At 43.1% G+C, this 19,485-nt stretch overlaps 2 protein-coding genes and 1 non-coding gene across 8 annotated transcripts in view; all 3 read right to left on the bottom strand.

Annotated features, from left to right (window-relative positions):
* POLR3E (RNA polymerase III subunit E) overlaps positions 1-8,660 on the bottom strand; it is a 29,251-nt gene extending 20,591 nt beyond the window's left edge. Inside the window, exons 1-7 of one of the 2 annotated variants that reach the window (XM_065031106.1) lie at positions 8,419-8,596; positions 5,511-5,608; positions 3,914-3,994; positions 2,730-2,780; positions 2,114-2,191; positions 473-588; positions 87-169 (exon numbers count right to left, since the gene is read on the bottom strand). In XM_065031106.1, the coding sequence (XP_064887178.1) occupies positions 87-169; positions 473-588; positions 2,114-2,191; positions 2,730-2,780; positions 3,914-3,949 (364 nt within the window). In that variant the 5' untranslated portion in view covers positions 3,950-3,994; positions 5,511-5,608; positions 8,419-8,596. Of the gene's footprint in view, positions 1-86; positions 170-472; positions 589-2,113; positions 2,192-2,729; positions 2,781-3,913; positions 3,995-5,510; positions 5,609-8,418 lie in introns of both variants that reach the window. The other variant, XM_065031105.1, reaches the window with a different exon arrangement.
* Positions 8,634-8,715, bottom strand: TRNAL-AAG (transfer RNA leucine (anticodon AAG)). Its single transcript has one exon. It is a non-coding gene; the product is annotated as a tRNA-Leu (tRNA).
* Positions 8,716-11,440: 2,725 nt separating this feature from the next.
* Positions 11,441-19,485, bottom strand: part of EEF2K (eukaryotic elongation factor 2 kinase) — a 28,719-nt gene continuing 20,674 nt past the window's right edge. For all 5 annotated transcript variants that reach the window (XM_065031073.1, XM_065031074.1, XM_065031076.1 and 2 more), the window contains 5 exons: positions 18,645-18,779; positions 17,255-17,443; positions 16,731-16,855; positions 15,143-15,321; positions 11,441-14,496 (listed from right to left, as the gene is read on the bottom strand). In XM_065031073.1, the coding sequence (XP_064887145.1) occupies positions 14,387-14,496; positions 15,143-15,321; positions 16,731-16,855; positions 17,255-17,443; positions 18,645-18,779 (738 nt within the window). In that variant the 3' untranslated portion in view covers positions 11,441-14,386. The remainder of the gene's footprint in view (positions 14,497-15,142; positions 15,322-16,730; positions 16,856-17,254; positions 17,444-18,644; positions 18,780-19,485) is intronic.

Here is a 19,485-nt window from a genome sequence, read left to right as displayed (position 1 = left end):
AATTGAGGGTAGAAAAAAAAAGAACTGGTCTTATTTTAACTTTGAAAAAGCATGTTTCACAGATGGGGTCTGCAAAAGAAACTTACCTTTTTTATAGACAGCAGCTGCGTAGCGGGAAACATTACTTGCAGCTTGCGAAGAGCAGAAAGTTTGCTTGTCCATGAGCTTCCTGCAGACAGATGAATGCTGTGAGATTGTATTCTACAGGCCGTGTGGCATTAAAGGTCTGAAAGCACCAATTCTCAAAATGGACTAGCAACAACTGCAGCAAATATATATACTCATTTTTCTGTTTGCAATTCAGAAGTCATTAAGGACACCAAAAAATATAGGTTACCTCCAAAAATTCTTACTATATGTGTCCAAAGCAACCCCTAAGACTGTACAGCCACTTGTTCTCACCGTTCCCTGGTGGACATACATGTATCTATGCTCACAACAAAAAGGAAATGAGGGCAAAAAGGACACCTACGAGGAATAGGTGCTTGTTTCATCTGTACACGTGCCATCTACGTTGAGAGCAATCTGTTCTCCTTTGCTGCGACAGTAGTTAGGATTCAAAGTATCAATGGCCATTTCAAGTTCAACCTAAATGATACGAAAGGAAAGACAGCGAATTACCATGGTGGAAGCACAAACATATAAATTAAAATTCAGTCCCATACTTGCTAACATTTCCATAGGTTTGCAGCAAATCTACATCCACAAGCAGCATGATTCCAACCCTCAGGACCAATCTCAAGCATAAACTTGAGCATGTATACGGGGTTTTTGTAGGATGCGGACCTTTTCACAATAGGCTGGAGATATACAAACTCCCATGTAAAGGAACAAGAGCAGAGAAACAAGAGTTCTTTTGGAAGCCCCGAAAAACACCTTCACTTTGCTGGATACCTTCCACTACACTATGAGTCTAGTTTACTTACCAGTACACATCAAGTGCACAAGCAATATCGTTCCAGCCTCCCCGTCACTGAGGATCCATTCAGAATCTCTCAGACTTAAGGTACATTTCTTTCTAGTTTGAGTACCAAGCAGTGTAACGTAACTACGTCCTCTCTAGAGGCAAAGGCCTTGATGCTGGGAAGTTTGAGACTGCAGCACCTACCACTGACTTTCTGGTTATACCTGATTTACACTGATCGAATTAGAGAAACAAGCTCCAAGCTTTTACTTACAAGGAGAACTATTGCTCACCTCAAACTTTATACTTCAGACTAATGTTAAAAATAAGTGTTTTCTTGCATGACATATCTCTTTTTATACTGTAACAATACAGTATATATTCTTCCTCAGGTGTGCCAAAGCCTTCATAAATTTGCATATCACAGCTGTTGCCTCATTTTTTCTTCCCCTTTATATTACTCGTAAACTGAACTAGTTACAAGTCCCTGGATGAGACAGCAGATTTACAAGCCTACACAGGGCTTACAATGCAAATATTTGCTAATTTTAACAGAAGACTTCCTGAACACAGCATGAATCCTAACTCCAAAGTTTACACAAGCATTCTCCTAACCACTTCCCAGAACAAAACACTAATATCACAGACATTTACTTCTGCGGTTTTTATACAAGGCATTTAAAAATCATAGCCATGGTTTTCGGGTACATTTGCAAGCAAGTGTAATCATTCTGGCTCGGGCTGCACTTTCACTACCTGTACATCCTCACTGATTTCAAAAGGACTGCAGATGATTCACAGCCGGGCAAGAGAGAAATCAAGAGCTGCACAGACACCGACAGACAGAGCACGCTTCCAAAGCTCAGCTTTTCTGAATGCTGTAAAGGCCTTTTAAATCAAGCTATATTAGCACAAGCACCTACAGACTAAATTAGTACCAGTATCTACGTTTCCCTGAGTGACTCTATTTTATATTAAAAGAATGACTTTTCTATCATGACTTTAATTCCTCTCCTTTATAAACTACTCTTATTCTAACCTCTACTTTACAGACACAATGAAAGACTCCCCCATACCTCCAAGCATAGAGATCTGCTCCTGCAAGTAGTTGCACAGTTTTAACAACTTAATAGCACAATACACTTTTCTTAAGTACATTCTACCCAACATTAAACAACTCTTACAGACTGGACTCAAATGATGACCAACCTTTTGCTGCTTTGGTTTTATCTTCGCTGATAAATGTGTAACATCATCGTATGTCATGGATGCTGGACGAATAGGATACTGGAAAACAAATCCATTTTATAAAATCCTCCTCATTTAAAGATCAAAGAATTTCACAGAAATGAACTCAATCTTCCCTCTCCCCACACATGTAGATCCACTTGCCAGATGGATACAAGACATCAAGAAAAGAAATAACGTGACTGATTCGTGAGTCATCAGGGGATTTGGGAGTATGACCTAAAAGCCTGTTGCTTTCCCCCCAAGCCTTTGTCACTACACAACCTTCTTCACGGCAGAAATCAGTGACGACAGAAGATGGCCTAGAGACTGAAGATTTGTCCAAACCATGATAAAAAGACACCATCTACTAAAAGCACTCCCTTAGGGTGGTTCAAGGCAGTGATTTAATGACAAGTCTGTGCCATAAATGACCAACCCTCTCTTGGCAATGATTTAATACTAAATGTTTGAACTGACTGAGACCCAAACAGACTTGCCCATATCCCAGATCTTGGCATGCTGAAGCAGTAAGGAAAGTCACTGCTCTGAATTAGTTTTACACAAACTATCACCGCATAAAAGTTAACTGAAATACCTGAAACAGATACAGCTTCTCCAGTAGACTTCTGGCCAGGAACACATCAATCTAGAAAGCAAAACAAATTACTTTCATCAGACACCAACTGTAATTGATGGAGCCTCAGACAAAACTACAAACCATAGAGCTCAAATACAGGAAATTCTAGCTTTTCATTACAAACTCTAACACAAAACACATTCGTGACTCTCTTGTCAAAGGTCTCCTCTCTGCTGATTTTGACATGAATATCTGCAGTTAGCCTTTTTTAAAAAAACAAACAAACCCCCCACTACGATAATGCAGCAGACAGCGGCTCTAGCTGTGTTTTTTCTTTCTAAGGAAACTTGACAAACAAAACTGAAATGAAAGATGAAAAACTTTTGAGGGGCTGAAGTGAATCTGTTATCACAATTAGAGAAAGGGGAAGAAGTTCTCTCTTTGGCAGTATGACTGAAAATAAATTCATTATGAGTATTTTGTCATAAAATCTTTCTAAATTAGACAAGAGACACCCACATCCAAAATCTAATTCAATACCATTTTGCCACCAGCATCGAAAATCCACAGATGTTTTATGAATATCACATACAGAAGCTGCCTCTTTGCATACATTTAAATACACTCCTGACAGTTCCTACCCCTTTTCTCATGGCTTTTCTCCTTCTTATGAGCTTGCCCTTCCTTGTACTTCTGGTGTGTAAATTCAGACATAAAGCAAACAGGACGCTGTGGCTACTCTTTGGGATATAGCAGTTCTTTAAAGAAGACCAGAATCAGAGCACAGCTGCTTGTTTTAGCAGAAGACATGAACAACTTTAGCTTCACATTTAACAGATAACAACTCATCAAAGTCATTCCAATTTTTACAGGTCTCAGAGACATGAGATGGAGTCACCAGAAATACACAGTGGCAGAAGGAAGTTCTCACCTGTATTCCTTTTCTGACATGGAAAGACTACAAAGGGTGAAAAACCTAAGCAGAATCTGCCAACGTGGACACCGTTATTTTGGCAAAATATACCATGAGCCATATATTTGGCCCATACAACATATTTCCTTGCACAGAGCCAGATGTCAGTTATAAGACAACCACAGATGTTGACCACACATTGTTTCAGCAATGTAAGAACACTGGGAACTAGAATAACAACATAAAAAACCCCTCATGTACAATCACTGCTGCCACAACGCACTTTTACCTCTTGTATAATTGGATCATCTTCTTCATTTGCCATGCTAGGATACAAAAAGCTTTTTCTTGGCTTATTCCTTGGCACAACCTGAAAGAAAACAGAAATGCCATATGAGTCATTACATCTGTGCCATGCACCACGTGTAGCCTAGAGTATTTGTTCAAGTTAACTCCGTTCCCTTCAGTGGTAATCTGTTCAGTCTGTTCTTCCAAGGAGTATATGTGTTTGCATGATCAGGTCCCTAATACTCCACAATCTTGAACAACTGCCACCAAATTTAAGAGACATGCAAATGTCTCAAAAATAGGTAAGTTCCTGTAACCTTCCTGAAAGCCGGCAGTTAAGTGAGAATGAGGGCACCGAATCAGTGCTCTACAGAGGAAAAGGCCTTCTGTACTTGCACAAACTATATATCTTGTATACTGCATAGCTATAACACACGGGGAGCAGCCGGTTTTCCAGTCAGCACATTTACAGTGCACTGGCTGGTCCGTCGACACGTGTGAGCTCTGAAACTGCCCCTGCAGTTGTCACTGTCACTAAGGACGATGCCATGCGCTTCACTAGCTTCGCTCCTCAGAAAAATACCTTGAAAGCAGAAAATTGAGAAAGCTCACAGCTAAAGAGCTGGGAGAAGAAAAGAGCCTGTATGAACCCTGTGCTTGGGACCAGTCAGTACTCCCACCTCTGAATGTGTTGATCTTGACTTCATCTACCTGACCTGTTGCAGCCTTGTCTCCTGACCCATCACCCTTCAGCCTGTATTGCTACATGAGAGCTCCAAAATACATTTCTCTGTCTTTCTTGGGGTCATTCAAAATCATCAGAACAGATTTTACGTCATAAATACACCAAAGAAAATAAGATATTAACTGGGGATTGGGTGCTCTAGAACAAAGAATCATCGTGCTCAATCTAGTGCTGGAGTCAACAAAAAATGATCCCTCAGCTAAAGCAACAATAGTTTTCTCCCTGCTGAAATCAAACAAAAGGATTTGCAAATTATTGGGATGCCATTGCAACAATGTTAATTAATCCAGATCATTTAAGACACCATTAACCAGCCAGTGCTGGTCAAGACAGGCATAAAAAACCAGGTGTCTCACAAACTGACCAACATGGGTTTTAACACCGAAGATAATCAGGCAGAGAAATAAGGTCTGTGTTCAGGAAGGCTCCCTCCCTGCCCCCTCCTCCCCAGCCCAGCTCACTTCTTTGCTGGGCCTCCCCCAGGGCAGGGAAAGGATCAGCTGGGTCCAGGATCAGCTGGGTCCAGGATCAGCTGGGTCCGGATCAGCTGGCGATAGAGGCTGCGAGAGAAGGAGCCAGTGGCCATGCCACATCCTAGACAGTGGCATTTTTTTTTAAATATACAAGCCACCACACAATTTAACCAGCAAAGTGTAGTTGAACACACTTGCAGATTCCTCAAAACATGAATATACACACAGTTGAAGAAACCTTTCAGAGAGGCTGGACAGGCATTCTGGATATGAGTGTTACATTCCTGCGTAGGCAAATTTCCACTCAGGCAACACCTCTGGTTTATTTACACTGCTTCTGCCATTCCACCTAGAAATATGAGTTTATATTTTTCACTTACGGGTTCTCCACGACCAAAAATGTGTCCCTCCCAGTACTGAACTGGAACTTTCAATTTCTTTATGCACCAGCATATCTCAGGCTCTTCCCACCATACACCTGTGTTTGAAAATTTACCACTCAATATTTCAAATTAATATTTGCACTCAATAATATTTCAAATTAATATTTGAAATAATGTTGTAGAAATGCAAAACCTTCAAGGCAAAAAGCCAGTATGTTCAGCTAACCACGGGCTGGGGCTGCCACTGCACAACTGTATGTGATATCAGATTGATATCAGAGTATTTTCTGCGATCAGGCACTCAGTTCTCCCAAAGAAATACATGCATGAAAACGTTGTTTTAAAGAAATGAGATCTGTCATTCCAATCCCGCTTTCCGCATGCACATCCCCTGGGTGGCCTGACACTGCAGGCCCAGGGAAAGCCGGCCTGATAGCTCTGCATCAAACGGACCGATCGCAGCTCCCGTTCAGAACAGAGCTGATGACAGGAGGATGCCCCAGATGTGCAAGAACACGTGATAACACCCAGAAGGTGGGAGACTCGAGTCCAAACCTTCTGTCCTCACCCCTCTGAGAGGACTGAGAACCACCCTTCCCTTCTTAGCCTGAGCACCAACTACGTGCTACCTGTCCTTTCTCTCTTGAGAAAGTGATCTGCTTTCCACGGGAGAAATTAGGATTCCTTGAGCTAAGGAGAGAAAGAGAAACAGAGCCTGAAAGATCTGGTCTCTGGTCCCTCTTCTAACGCTGCTTACACAATTACACACAAAATCTCTTTGTGAATCCAGCTGTCAGTATTCAAGGAAAATGTTATATTACAGAGATTACATTTTTTCTTATTAATTTAAGGATAAAGAATGACTATAGTTCCTTTTATTGGAGTATCAGGATGACAAGTCTATAAATAGGGAGCAGCATGTCCCAGCAAAATTCATAATACTCATGCAACTTGAACGAATCCTGTGAATCAAAATGAAGCTTTCATGGAAGGCATGCAGACACAATTCTATGGCTACATTATATATATAGATATATACACACGGTGATGTTCATTTCTGCATTTGTCATATGTATTTGCACATATAACACCACAAGAGCTACAGAATGGAATTAAGCACAGGAGATAGCAAACATGGTCAGCGCAGTTTCAAATTTCCTTTAGGCAGAATTGTTTTATTTTAAAAGGGACTTTTCTTTGAGATGCAAATCAATATTAATGCAAGTTACTAGCATGAATCATTAAACTTTAGAGCAGCTTGCACAAGAGCAAGAGATTTATATCTTCTTATTTCTCCTGCAACGTGACCAAAGCCAGGACCAATGAAACCACTCATTAGCTGCCCATAACATCACCAATTTAGAACCAATGAAGAAAAATATTGTGGTTAAAGAACCGTAAAAATCAGTGATGAAACAGCTGAATCCTATCTCTGAGTTTGAGCTCAGAAGGCCATTTGGGTACTAGAGCTATCTTTTCTTAATACCAAAGACTTTAATATATTAAACTGTAAGCAGGCAAATTGCAAATCTGCACGTCCTCTGACACACTTTTAGCGAGGCCTGCAAGAAACGCTCCAGCATTTCACTGGTACCTAAATTTGTCAATAATAACAGATCCCCAAAATGCCAACACTGAAACTTGAAATATCCTTCATACGTAATTAAGCACTGCAGAAAAGGCTGGGAATACCTGCCACATCAGTGCCATGAATGAGCAAAGTGGGAAAAGTGCCACCTTCTGAATCACTACCGTCATTTCCTCCAGCACCTGCACTTTCTTGTGCAGGGGGCTCTCAGTCCAGCCCCAGCACCGATCCCCTAGCTCGGGGTGGCCCATGGCACACGGTAAAATGGAAGCTGCAAAAGAAGCTTAAGCACCTTCCAAACATTTATGATAATTACGATTTTGACCCAATTATTTGCCTAATTTTCTCTTGCTTTGCTCGTCTGCAAGCAGCTTTGCACCGTCATCTTCTGGTAGTGAACACAGAGAGCCCTTCCGCACCAGGACCTCTCTGTGGACGTGATGTCACTGAAGCACATCTTCAGCTTTTAAGAGATTATGCATTAATCATGAATCTTTAACACCGGGACATTTACGTAGCGAAGTGCCGGGCGTGTTCTGCCAGGCGCAGTGATTAAGCCGCTCGCTGCCGTGCGTGACTCTCAGCCCCAGACCGCGGCAGGTCGTGGCCCCAAGCCCCAGCTCCATGTTCCAGGCGGGCAGCGTCCCACCCGCAGGGGCTCAGCACCCAGCGCTGACAGCGGCTTCGTCAGCCCTGCCAACTTGCGAGCCCTCTTTCCCCTGACACAGCAGCCCGGAGCGGAGCGGGACGCTGGGAAGCGGGACCCGAGCAGCGAGGCCGCAGCCAACCGCGCACCCTGCGGGGCTGGGGCAGCGGGCGCCTGGTGCCCCGGCGGGGCAGGGCTGTGCCGCAGCCCCCGCACAGCCCATCCCCGGGCAGGGCCGGCCGGCTGCAGTTTTTAGCGTGTGAGCTGCGCCCTTGCAGGGCGGGCGGCGCAGAGCTGCCAGCCCCCGGGAAGGGCCCCGGCCGGTGCCGCCGCTTTACTGCCCCGGGAGGACCGGCCATCACCCCCGGCTCGCCGGGGAGGGGAACCGAGGGGTCGCGGCCTACGAGCGGACCCCTACCCGCTTCCCTCGAAGACCCGACCACGGCGGCGACCACCCGCGCCGGTTCCTGCCAGGGCCCCGCACGGAGGGCGCCGCCCCGGTACCTACCGCGGTATCAAGTCCTCAGAGAGTCTCGTCTTCACCGCCCTACCGGACAAGCAAAGCGCACCTCACCCCAGCCCAGGCCACGCTCCTGCCTCTCCACCTCCCGCAGAGCCCCCACCGCCCGCGCGACCCCGGCAGAAGCAAAACCGGCGCCGCCCCCGCGTACCTTGCGGCGGGCCGGCGCGGGCAGCGGGGCCGCCGGCTCCCCGGTGGCGGTGCGCGGCGGGCGGGCGGCGCTCAGGCAGCGGCCATGTTGGCGTCACTCCGGCCGGCACGTGGGGACGCGGCCCTCCTCCTACCCACAATGCTCTCCCGGAGGCGGGCGGGCCGGCCGCCAGGGGGCACTGCAGCGACGGCGGCCCGCGGCAGAAAAAGTGTTCCTGGCAGCGGTGGGATTCGAACCCACGCCCCCGAAGAGACTGGAGCCTTAATCCAGCGCCTTAGACCGCTCGGCCACGCTACCGCCGTGACTACGTTTGTTTCGCCGCCACTTTTACTGCAGATCAACCTGTTTTCCACGCTGTTCTCTTCACCAGCCCTTCCCATCTCCAAGCCCCGGTTCCCGCAACCGCTCTCACTATACGCCCCTTGCACCTTAAAAATAAAATGCTGGGGGTTATTTCAGTCGCCGCCTCCAAGCAGGTGCAACGGCAGCGGTGCCCTGCGGGCGGGGAGCCGGGGCGGACGGGGCTGGGCGGGGGCCGAGCTCCGCCTCTCCCCGCTGCCACGTGGATGCCTGTGCACCCCTTCGAAAAGTCTAAAACAAATCTAAAAACTGCGCGTTTTAATTTTCTGCTGCAAAGGCACAACTCACTGAGTTTGCAAAGTGAAAAGCCAGGAAGCTTTATGGCTGTTTTGGGTTTTTTTCTTTCTTTCTTGCAGCAGAGGGACAGGCACGGCAGGCTGTAGTAACACCAGTAGTAGCAGCAGCAGTCAGAACTTCTGTGAAAAGGGGCAGTAGCACACTTCAGCTGCCTCATGCCCCGTGGAAGTGCCCTCGGGAGTCTCTGACCACGTTTTTTCTGAAAGTCTGGCCAAGTTTTCTTGGGGAATTAATGCTATTGTCACCCTTTAATTAGAGGTGAAGGGTTGTGCTTGGAGAAAAATTCCAGCTTCTCTAGGGCAAGGCCACAAAGTCCTAACGCAGCTTGATTTAATTCTGCAGTTATGGCAGTCCATTTAATTAGGATAGAGCATATAAACCTGTTGAAGCCCTCACCCATCTCCTGCAGCATGTCCCACAGCCGGCCTGTCCCTGCAGCACCCTCTCTGTTCCCCAGGAGCTGCTGGACGTGGTTCTGCCGAGAAGCCACAGCTTTGTGGTGTCTTGCTAAAAATTTCATTCACTGCCTACAAGTGCTGAGAAGTAACAGCACACACATGTAATCAGGAATGGGATCCTTCTTCAGTGCTGCTGCAGCTTCACACCCTCCATTCAGTGCCTTGTCAGAAAAACATGGGGTGTTTTGAGAACAGAGGGAGCTGACACTCCTCCTACATCACCCGCTTTGCAAGCAAAGCAAAAGAAGTCCAGGGAGAAGGCAGGCAGACCTGAACTGGCCTCACACAGCAGATAATCTGTAATCTGCTCAGGCAGAAAAGTTTAGGAAAAAAGCCTGATTGAGCAGCCTCCCGGCACAGCTGCATGCAGCGGTGGACATGGGTACCACCCACAGCACCGCACCTTGGCGTGGAGGGGGGAGATGTGGTGAGAGGCTGCAGGGAGCACATCTTACAAGTGGTGTTCTCAGTGCAAGGGCTGCTCAGCACCACTGCGCCGCCTGCCCAGGCAGTGAGAGGTACCAACATGCTCCTGCAGAATTTTTCTGCCACGGTTGAGCTCAGCCTCTCTCCCTGAAATGTTTCTCTGCCTGGTGTTACAGGGGTGTAATTTAGGGTTCTGCTCACTGCAGAACAATGTTTAGATTTGCTAAAGAGAAGTGCAATTTAAGAGTTCAGCGATGGATTGACTCTATTATTTACTGCATGGGGGAAATATGCCAAGCCAAATGCTGCTGGCCTGGTAACTGTATGCAGAGCAGACTTCCAGAATAGCAGGGCTGGCCCAAGCTCGGTACGTGTGCAGAGGTCTGCCCGAGCATAGAAAACCACAGACTTTTATATCTTTACAGACCATTCATACCATGATTCAGCCCAAGAGCAACATTTCACTTTGGGGTTTTCTTGCTTCTCATTGGATCTTTTTTGCTGATTCCACGTGGGCCTTTGTTTTGTTCAGCTGTACACACTGTTTATGGCTGTCCCCATGAAGCGTTCAGGTCCCCAGCAGTGGGAGACACAGGAGAGATGGCCCTGAACTTAAAACCAGAAAACAGCCTGACTCCCCACCAGGAGCACCGGCCCTGAATCCAGCCTGAGGTTCATGTGAAATCCTCCCTTTTAACACTGAGAAGAAAGTAGCAGCAGCTATATCTAAAGACAAGACTTACAAGTGCCAAACTTCACCATTTTTCATTTTAGTTCCACTACAGTGGAATGAGGAAGCCCTACTGGGGCTTCTTTGTTAGAAGATTCTGCTATTTCAAAGCGCCTTTGCTAGAGAACAATTTCGTATTGTTTAAACTATGCAGGTATAATAAATTATACCTATCTAAATAAAGCAATAACAAAGCAACACTAAGAGCTCAATTTTTAACAGTTTAAAAGGGCGAGTAGCAGACCTATATTCTTGAACAGATAGAGAAAGAAATCATACTTGAAGAGGACAGTGTATCATTAGATACTGCAGCCATTACAAAAAAACCCACCACATTCTCCCACCTCAAATCATAGAGGCCACGTATTTCCATTATTTTCTCAGGACTAAGCATAGATTGAAGGCACAAGGATGCCTCTGTAGCCATCCTGCAAATGAGCATTTCAGTCCTTACATCTTATTGCTTTAGTTACAGACATTGCATATCTAATTGAATGCAAATAAAACAGCACATCAACTATTTCATTTTATTGAGGAAAACCCAGATTTTCATGCTACACATCTAGTTGTTTTTCTTTCCACTTAGTTATTTTTGACTGTTGAAAGTGAATGAAATGGGGGATGGAATACTAAAAACACCACAGAGGACTTCTGGAAGCTTGCAAGAGTAGGATTGATCTTTGGCAAATTATAAACAAAAAACACAAAATCAACCCTCCACATGGAACGGCTAAAACGCTACTGAGAAAAGTGACAAAAAAGAACAACTTTATTGACCAGGCACAATGAAACCAGACAAAGGGAATGGGAGGACCAAGCGATGCAGGCAATCAGTATCTGCATGTCTGATATACAAAGGCTTCCATCTCGCTGTCCTTTCCCAAGCAATATTCCCACTGACATCCAGAAACACTAAACCTGGCTAAGTTCTGTCAGGCTGAGCCTCAGATTTATTTTCACTTTTTTTTTTTTTAAATATAGATTTTTATTTATTCATTGTGAATAGATTAAAAATACAGCATATAGCAATATCATTTCACAAGTCTGTCAAATATATTGGTTTCATCTTCAAAAGAATACAATAGAAGTTGTGCATATTCTGTAAACAATTTCCATTTTCAATTTATCGACAGTCCTATTTATTGTATAGCTATATAATATCACCTAAGGACAGAAGGTAGTCCACATCACTAAAAAAAAAAAGTAGTATAATTAAAACATTGTTGGCAAATAACTTTTTCACTGAGCTGTGCATACATTTACACACCAGATCTACAGAGAAGTGTCAGCAACTTCAGCAACTGATAAATTTAGCAAATTACACCAAAAAGCGTCAGTAATTACACTCTACGTCCCTTACTTACACATTTTGGATGGGCACATCCAACCTCCTCCCTACACGGTTGGTGGTGGTGTTACACACGAGATCTTCCTTGGAAGGAAGCAAAGAATTGGCATCAACACCTTATGAGGGAAAACAAAGCCTTTTGTCTGAATTTGTTATAGTGCCTACACTGTATCAGTTCTGCACAAAACACTCTGACTGTTCACCTTTAATTGAGAGCTGATATTATAATGTTATGAACTGAAAAAGTTCCATCCAGAAGAGGTTTTGAGCACCTAAAGCAGAACTTTGGAAAGGCACTTAACACACCCGTCTGACCTGCGAGCCTACAAAGTCTAGTTATCTGTCAGCATATTAGGCCCAAATAATATGAGGCCCCCCAAATTTGGTTATTTTAGTACCTAACTTTATATCTACCTGAGCCCAACTGAGATCTAGAAATTAGACATTCCTCCATTAATGGGTGAAGAGCTTCACTTTCACTCTCAAAACAAGAAACAAAATTTAAAAAGGCCGTGAGTACTTCTTCCCCACACCCCCCCGCATTATACAGCAAGGAGATGCTGCCATGTGTGGCAAAGCCACTCATGGCTACAACTGCCTGGCGGTTACAGCACCCACCCAGAAGTATGACATCCTTCTCTCCTAGAAAGGATTAAAATCATCCCATCTGACTGACTTAACCACTAGGACATCACCTCCCAGACAGTGGCAGCTGTTGCTAACATCATGCTTGGATATTGTTTAAACATTAATTCAAGACCCATTTGCCAGAAAGAGAGTAAATGGGGAGCATAACTTTGGAGCTCAGTGACAGGCACTCACACAGGAAAGGAAGAACTGATTTCTGTTCCATAAACACTTTCTACATTTTACAAAAAACTACTATTACTTAGCTATGCATGCAGAAGTCCCAATGAAATCAACTCCATAATCTAGCAGCCTGCTTAGTTTTAAGCAGACTTTTAAATGCTTGGCTAAAATGCAGCTGGTGAGCAGTACAGGTCAGTCAGCACTTCATAGGGGCTGCCCCTTATTATCAATTTATAGCCTTAGGAGAATGTAAGGCCAAGAAGGCCAAAGCTTCCATCTTAATCTCCTGCAAAATGACTGTTAACCACAACCAAGGAATAGGAACAGCTTCTGTACTATCCATAGAGATGGCACAGGAGCTTTGGAATAAAATACTGGATTTGGAAGAAACTTACCACTGTGCCATGATAATCCAACCACCACCATGTATTTGTCCTGCCATTACTGGTTAGGTTTATGCAAATGGGACACAGAAATTCAAGTGTTTAATTTCTTCCTTTTAACCAGCAATTTTCTCTAACTAGCATTTGAAACTATTTGCAGATAAAACACTATTTTAAAAGCTATTTAAACCAGATCAATTATACTCTATATATAGAAGTAGGTGAATTAAAATCCTCTAACCTTTTCAAACATCCCTCTGGAAAGGTTGGAAGCGTATTCTCATTTCAAGTGAGATGATCTAGTTTCACTGAGAATTGAGATATCACTGTAAAAATAACTTCAAATTACCCATATATTACAGATCTTGCTACTATACATCATTGGACAAATATAATATAAGATCAGTAAAATTTTATACAACTAGGTTACTATATGGTGCAAAATGTGAAAATGAGAGAGGTAGCTGGATGCCTCACCTCATCAGGAACAGTGATTTTCTGATGGTAAAATATGCAATGTTGGTAATGAATAAAACATATTTCACTGTGAATATCCTCACTGCCAGTCTGAAATATCTTCCCCAGCCCTCCCCAAACTGTAAGGATTCTATCTGGGATTTGTTTGAGAAGGATAACAGAAGTGCCCAAGGACACCACTGTGATAGAGTGGGATGCCGCATGCTTAAACCAAAATTTTACATTCACATGCAAATTTGGTGTGATACACTAAAAATTATGAAGAAATGCTGAAAATTAATGAAAATTTAGGAAAAATGCAGGGAGGAGAAGAAAAATGTAAACAGACTGAACATTTGCTGTGTGAAAAACAGGACACATAAAACCTAAAAAAACATCAGCCTCATGTTTTGTCAAAAAAATCTAGGGTGCTCAGTTCTAACAAAAAAAAATACAAAAGGTCAAGTGTGTCTGTATTACAGCTTTAAAACACTAGCAAAAGTAACACTATGGCACCCTACATACCACTTACATTTGGATTTCTCCTCTCAAAAAGAAAAAATTAGAGAACTAAAATACAAAAAACCTCTGGTACCACCACACAAAAATACATCTTTTTAGCTGCAAATGCAGCAAGTTTATAAAAAAAATATATATATATATATATATATATATATACAAAAGCTGTTTAATTGTGGTATCATTCTTCCATCATCGCCCAAGCTTCTTCTGCTTTTTGATAGTACTGATTTGCCAGTCTGCCTTTCATGGCTTCCATTGCTGCTTCTGCTGCTTCTGTGTACAGCTCACCTAGAGGAGGAAATAGCATCAGTTATGTCGATAGGGTAAAGAAGTAACAGCTCTCTACCCCGAAGCAATTAAAGGACAACAAGAGCAATTGAGGTCAAACTACAGGGCTGATGTAGGAGTGCATTTTAATAGTGACAGCAGAGTTACATCAGCTAGGAATCTGACTTTAGCTCTTCAAGTTGAAAGTTATACGACTGGCTGCTGATGGCTCTTCAATGTATTTGCAAGGACTGGAAATATGACCAGCCCACAGGAGCGCCGAGACGACTGACAGACTTAAGAGGCCTGACACGTGGGTTACACAACAAAGGCAATGGTGTGTAGGGCCAGAGAGTCATGGGTGTAACTCAAAATTCAAGCAGCAACCTGCAGTCCAGAGGCCTCACAGGAGGGAAGGTTGCTTGCTAGTGACTCAGGGTGTTACAGGATTGTACCTACTACCTCCACCAGAGAGATCTCTTATTTCACTGTCTTCAGCCTTTTATCACTCAGCATCATTACAACTTCATCCACAAATCTGAGGGTATTTGACTCTCTGTGTGTTTTATTAATAGCTGAAGCAGAGAATGTATTTTTGGGGTACAAGTTGGGGGAAAAGGGAAGAAAAAGCAGGATTACCGATTACAGAAACAAAATGAGGACTCACCTGATCTCTGTGGATCCTTATTCAGGTGGAATCCTCCCATCATTAACATCTCTGCCTCCCTGGCCAGGAGCAGATACCGAGGCTCATCCTGGGTGCCATCATATTCACCTCCCTCATCATAGTCAGTCATGTTCAGTGCAGCATTGTACCAGTAAAGCGCCTCCTGCCAATCCTGTACTCTGAAGTGAAAAATAATTTTTTAAGATTATACAAATGTTCTTTCCCTTGGAGATTCAGAATTCAATATTGCACTGGCTTCTCAAAGACGTGATGCTCTCCAAAAAAGCAAATGATCTCACAGAGCCTCACAAACTCAGAGCACTGCATCAGGTCACTAGATCACAAGAGGCTGGGGTCACTTTATTCAGTAATTACAGAGACGAAACTATCAGACTGAAGTGTCTTGCTGAGCTCAAGTCTGAGCTTTCACTACTAGCTGTTATGGGTTTGGTCTGTCATGTATATTTGTGACGATAACTGACTTAGAAACAATCTGAAGTTGCAGAGAGTCTTGTTTCACATATACGTTTAAACCAGCAATTTTCATATCGAGAATGCTCAGTGCACCTCAATGAGAAGTTTAACTTTATTATAAATTTCATCATTTCCATGTATTTCACTGTTGTGCAAAACAAAACTCATGTAAATAACAAAGACATGCTACAACACAAAAGCAAAAATCCCACTATCAACACCTGTTATATTTGGTACTTAAGAAAATTACTATTTGTCTACTTTTAAAAACTCATCTAAAATGCTAAAAAAAATAAAATCAAGCCAATATGTTGTATAGCCTTTTGGCAAATCACAATCTATTTCTTAGTCACAATGCTGGTCCTATGCCTCCTATCGAGACAGGAGTGCTAACCAAATTAAGAGAGACTTACTGAGATAAAAGCATTTTTAAACTTCTTAGAACTTAAAATCATCCTTAATTAAAAATAACATCCTCAGCATTAAGACTATGTTCCTATGTTCCTCCTTTTATTATGAGAAGCAGTGAAAGACTACAACTGTGACAAATACTTTGTTCATCTGACTGCATCTTGTCTATAATCGCTTTACAACTTCATCTATTTCTCCTGTTCTACAGCATCTTTCACAGCCTAATTAGGCAAAACAAAACAAACCACTTTTCAAAGAAATTATGCTTAAAAAAACAAAACAAAACAAACACACACACACTAAGAAGGAGCCATGGCAGCTGTAAATACCTTTCACTTATTTTTAGGGTTCTACATGTTCATTTTTCCCCACTGGTCTCACAATTTGTAAGTATGCATCTCCCAGAGAAGTCACCAACTTCAGAGAAAAAAAACTTGGCTGTCATTGGGCAACCTTGGTATGAGGGTTAAACTCAAACATACAGGTGAAGCCAACAGCAGAAATCATCTCTGATTTTCTTTCTGTGTTGATATATCATGGCCTAAATGCTGCTTTTGTTTACAGCTGGCTAAGTCTGAAGTGACCCAGAAACACTCCTTCATAGCAGCTCTTCATGGGAATGACAGACATGCAGCAAGTGCTTCTCCACCCCCGCCCCACCATAGAGTACCAGCAAGTTAAGTTACTCAGTCACATGCAGTACCTGTCTGAGCCAAGATTTACACCTGTATCATACGCTCTTGCTACCAGAATCATGGAAGGCCGGTCTCCAGCTTCTGCTGCTCTCAGCAAGTAATCAAATCCTTTATTTCTGTTCTCCTTTGTGTCCTAGTAAAGCAAACAAAACCTTTAAAATGTGTGTTTCTAGGTAAAACCATCCCTTCCCTCCTCTAACATTAAATGCAGTTTCTCTAAGTCAGTAATGGCTGCAACTGTTTAGTATGTCTGAGAAACAGGCCCAACCACCAGAAAATAAGAAGCTGAATAGTAAAGATCACCTCAAAAACTTCCCAAAATTATGCAATAATTTGCTGGCAAAACCAGGAACACAGCATTTTTTCTGCTTTGTCCAAGTCCTTAATTACAAAGACATCTATTTTCTCTGAAGAGGCTACAGAACACTTAACTATGGTTATTGTTTCGTCTGCATCTCCTGCCGTTCTTACATTATTTTTACAATGGACTACAATTCTGCATTTTGTCATTTTCTTTGATCTTTCTGTTTACCTCCAGGGTGACCTCAGAAAGAATGTGATGTGGCAGCTGAGAGCACATGAGTCCTAAGCCAACAATGGCCTCCAGCTCCCCACAGTCTGCAGCACGCTCCAGGTGAAACAGCGCCGACTCCTGATCCCATTCCTTGTCTTTCTCACAGAAACGCCCAGCTTCGTGATAGCGAACCATGGCCAAATGAACCTAGAACACCATTATACAAGAAAGAGATACAAGTATGGATCTGCTGCTTCAAAAGCCCTGTGCCGATGCTTTACTTAGACACCTATTTAGACTCTATTTAATTAAAGCTAATTTCATACCTCTGTGACTGAGCAGAGGACTAATTTGATAACACAACGACTCAGAGCCTGACTTGTGCCTGAATAGATCAAACAGACAAAATGCAATGACTATATGCAGTGCAGCTGCCTCTCCAGTTCTGTAAGTTCAGTTACACACAGCTTTATAAACTTGACTACTGGAGATAAAAGACCTAATTCAGCAAGACAGTAGCTCCACGACGTTTTCCCACATTCATGCACCCTGAGCAGTATCACAGCAGGTTGCCACACCAGAGCACCAGGTCTTAGGGGCCTGTCCCAGCAGATCTGCTGGGGCCTTTGAGATCTTTAGAAGGGAACTACAGCTAAGGGCATCCAGTCTGCAACTGCCTAACGTGCCAGCCAGCACGGCAAACAGCAGCGACCACAGGTCACAAACTTCTGCGTACAGCAAGGGCCCTCACAGGAAAGGAATTAACCTGGAGCATAGAAAATCAAGAACATTATCCAGGGTAAAATCCTCTTACTACTGAAGCTTTTATTGTCAGTGGGGGCAGGATTTCATTCCAAACATGTAATTTTTTTCCTCACCTCCCCAGGGGAAAGTCAGGTTTCTTCTCAAACCAAAAGGTTTGAGAACATTTGAGCCCTCAGGATGTTCAGGAAGATCTACACCATGTGTTTTGAGTGTGGGCTTAAGCTCATACATAAACTCAAACTTATTTCACATTTGCATTGTCTGGGATAGTCTAGAGTAAAAAGAGTTGGTCCACACTACTGTGTTTCAAGAGCCCAGCCCTGCCTATTTGCAAGGTACGTGGGTCAGACACACCACATCTATCCCACTGGATCCTCCTGCATGATGCCTCTGGAAAGGCAGATGAAACAGCACAGTCCTTTCCAAAGGAACCCAGATGTTCCAAGTCCAAAAGCAGACAGAATCCATGGGTTCCTGAGCTTACATGCCACTTATAAAATATGATTAGGTGACAGAAAGCTACAGACAGGTTATTTATTTTTACCTGCACAAGTAAGTCATGCAGGGCAACACCTCTAAGTAAGTAATAAATACAAATGTTTCTTTCCAGTTGGGAAGAACAGGATCACTAGACCCATCCTACCTTCCCAAGGACTGACTTCCCAATTTTCTTTTCGAGTTCCAGTGCATTGAGCCTCTGAATTTCTTGGGCGACACATGATGGTCTGTGGATGTGGACTCTGGAAGAGTTGTAGAGATTCCATTTCTCCACGCTGATCTGAAATAGGGAATATACTATTATTTCTATCCAAAATTAAAATTTCCATACTATTCATATGGATTACCATCCAGAAATCAAAGCCTCCATTAATATTATTACTTATTAGTAAAGACTGTAATTTAAGACACAGCTTTCAAAAGTCAGGTTAGTAACTGAATAAATGGTTATTATTCTTCACTAAAGACACATATAAAGCCGTCTATTTCTAATTCTAACATAAAGTATCTTCCATAAATGACAGCAGCAAAGCAAAGCATTATCTTCAAGTTCTGAATCAGAAACAAAGGTACTTATAAAAATAAGCACCCGAATAGTCACACTGCAAGCACTGAGGTTATCCATGCACACAAAAATTAAACCCATACTTTTCTGGTCAGAATTTGAGTTCAAAACATTTCAAATGCTGCTTGCATGCTACAACTCCAGAAAAATTAGAAGTAACAGTGCAGAGGATGACAGGCAGATGTATGCATTGACGTTTCTCAGATGTTTAACATAAATGAGAACAAATAACTTTTCAACAAGACAGATGGATGGGAAACAGTAGCCTAACCCAATCCTATCAGAATGAAAGCCTTTGGAGGTAATGCAGGGGAAGCAGGACAGGGAAGGTCACTGGCACAAAACTTCAGTCTGTTAAAGCTGTTTCAATTTCCCGAAACAGCAGTATATAATCATTACAAGAAAATTCTGAAAAGCATAT

Source organism: Columba livia, chromosome 15, assembly GCF_036013475.1.
Source record: "Columba livia isolate bColLiv1 breed racing homer chromosome 15, bColLiv1.pat.W.v2, whole genome shotgun sequence".
In the NCBI taxonomy this organism is placed as follows: Eukaryota; Metazoa; Chordata; class Aves; order Columbiformes; family Columbidae; genus Columba; species Columba livia.
This window is presented reverse-complemented; position numbering and strand designations above follow the sequence as displayed.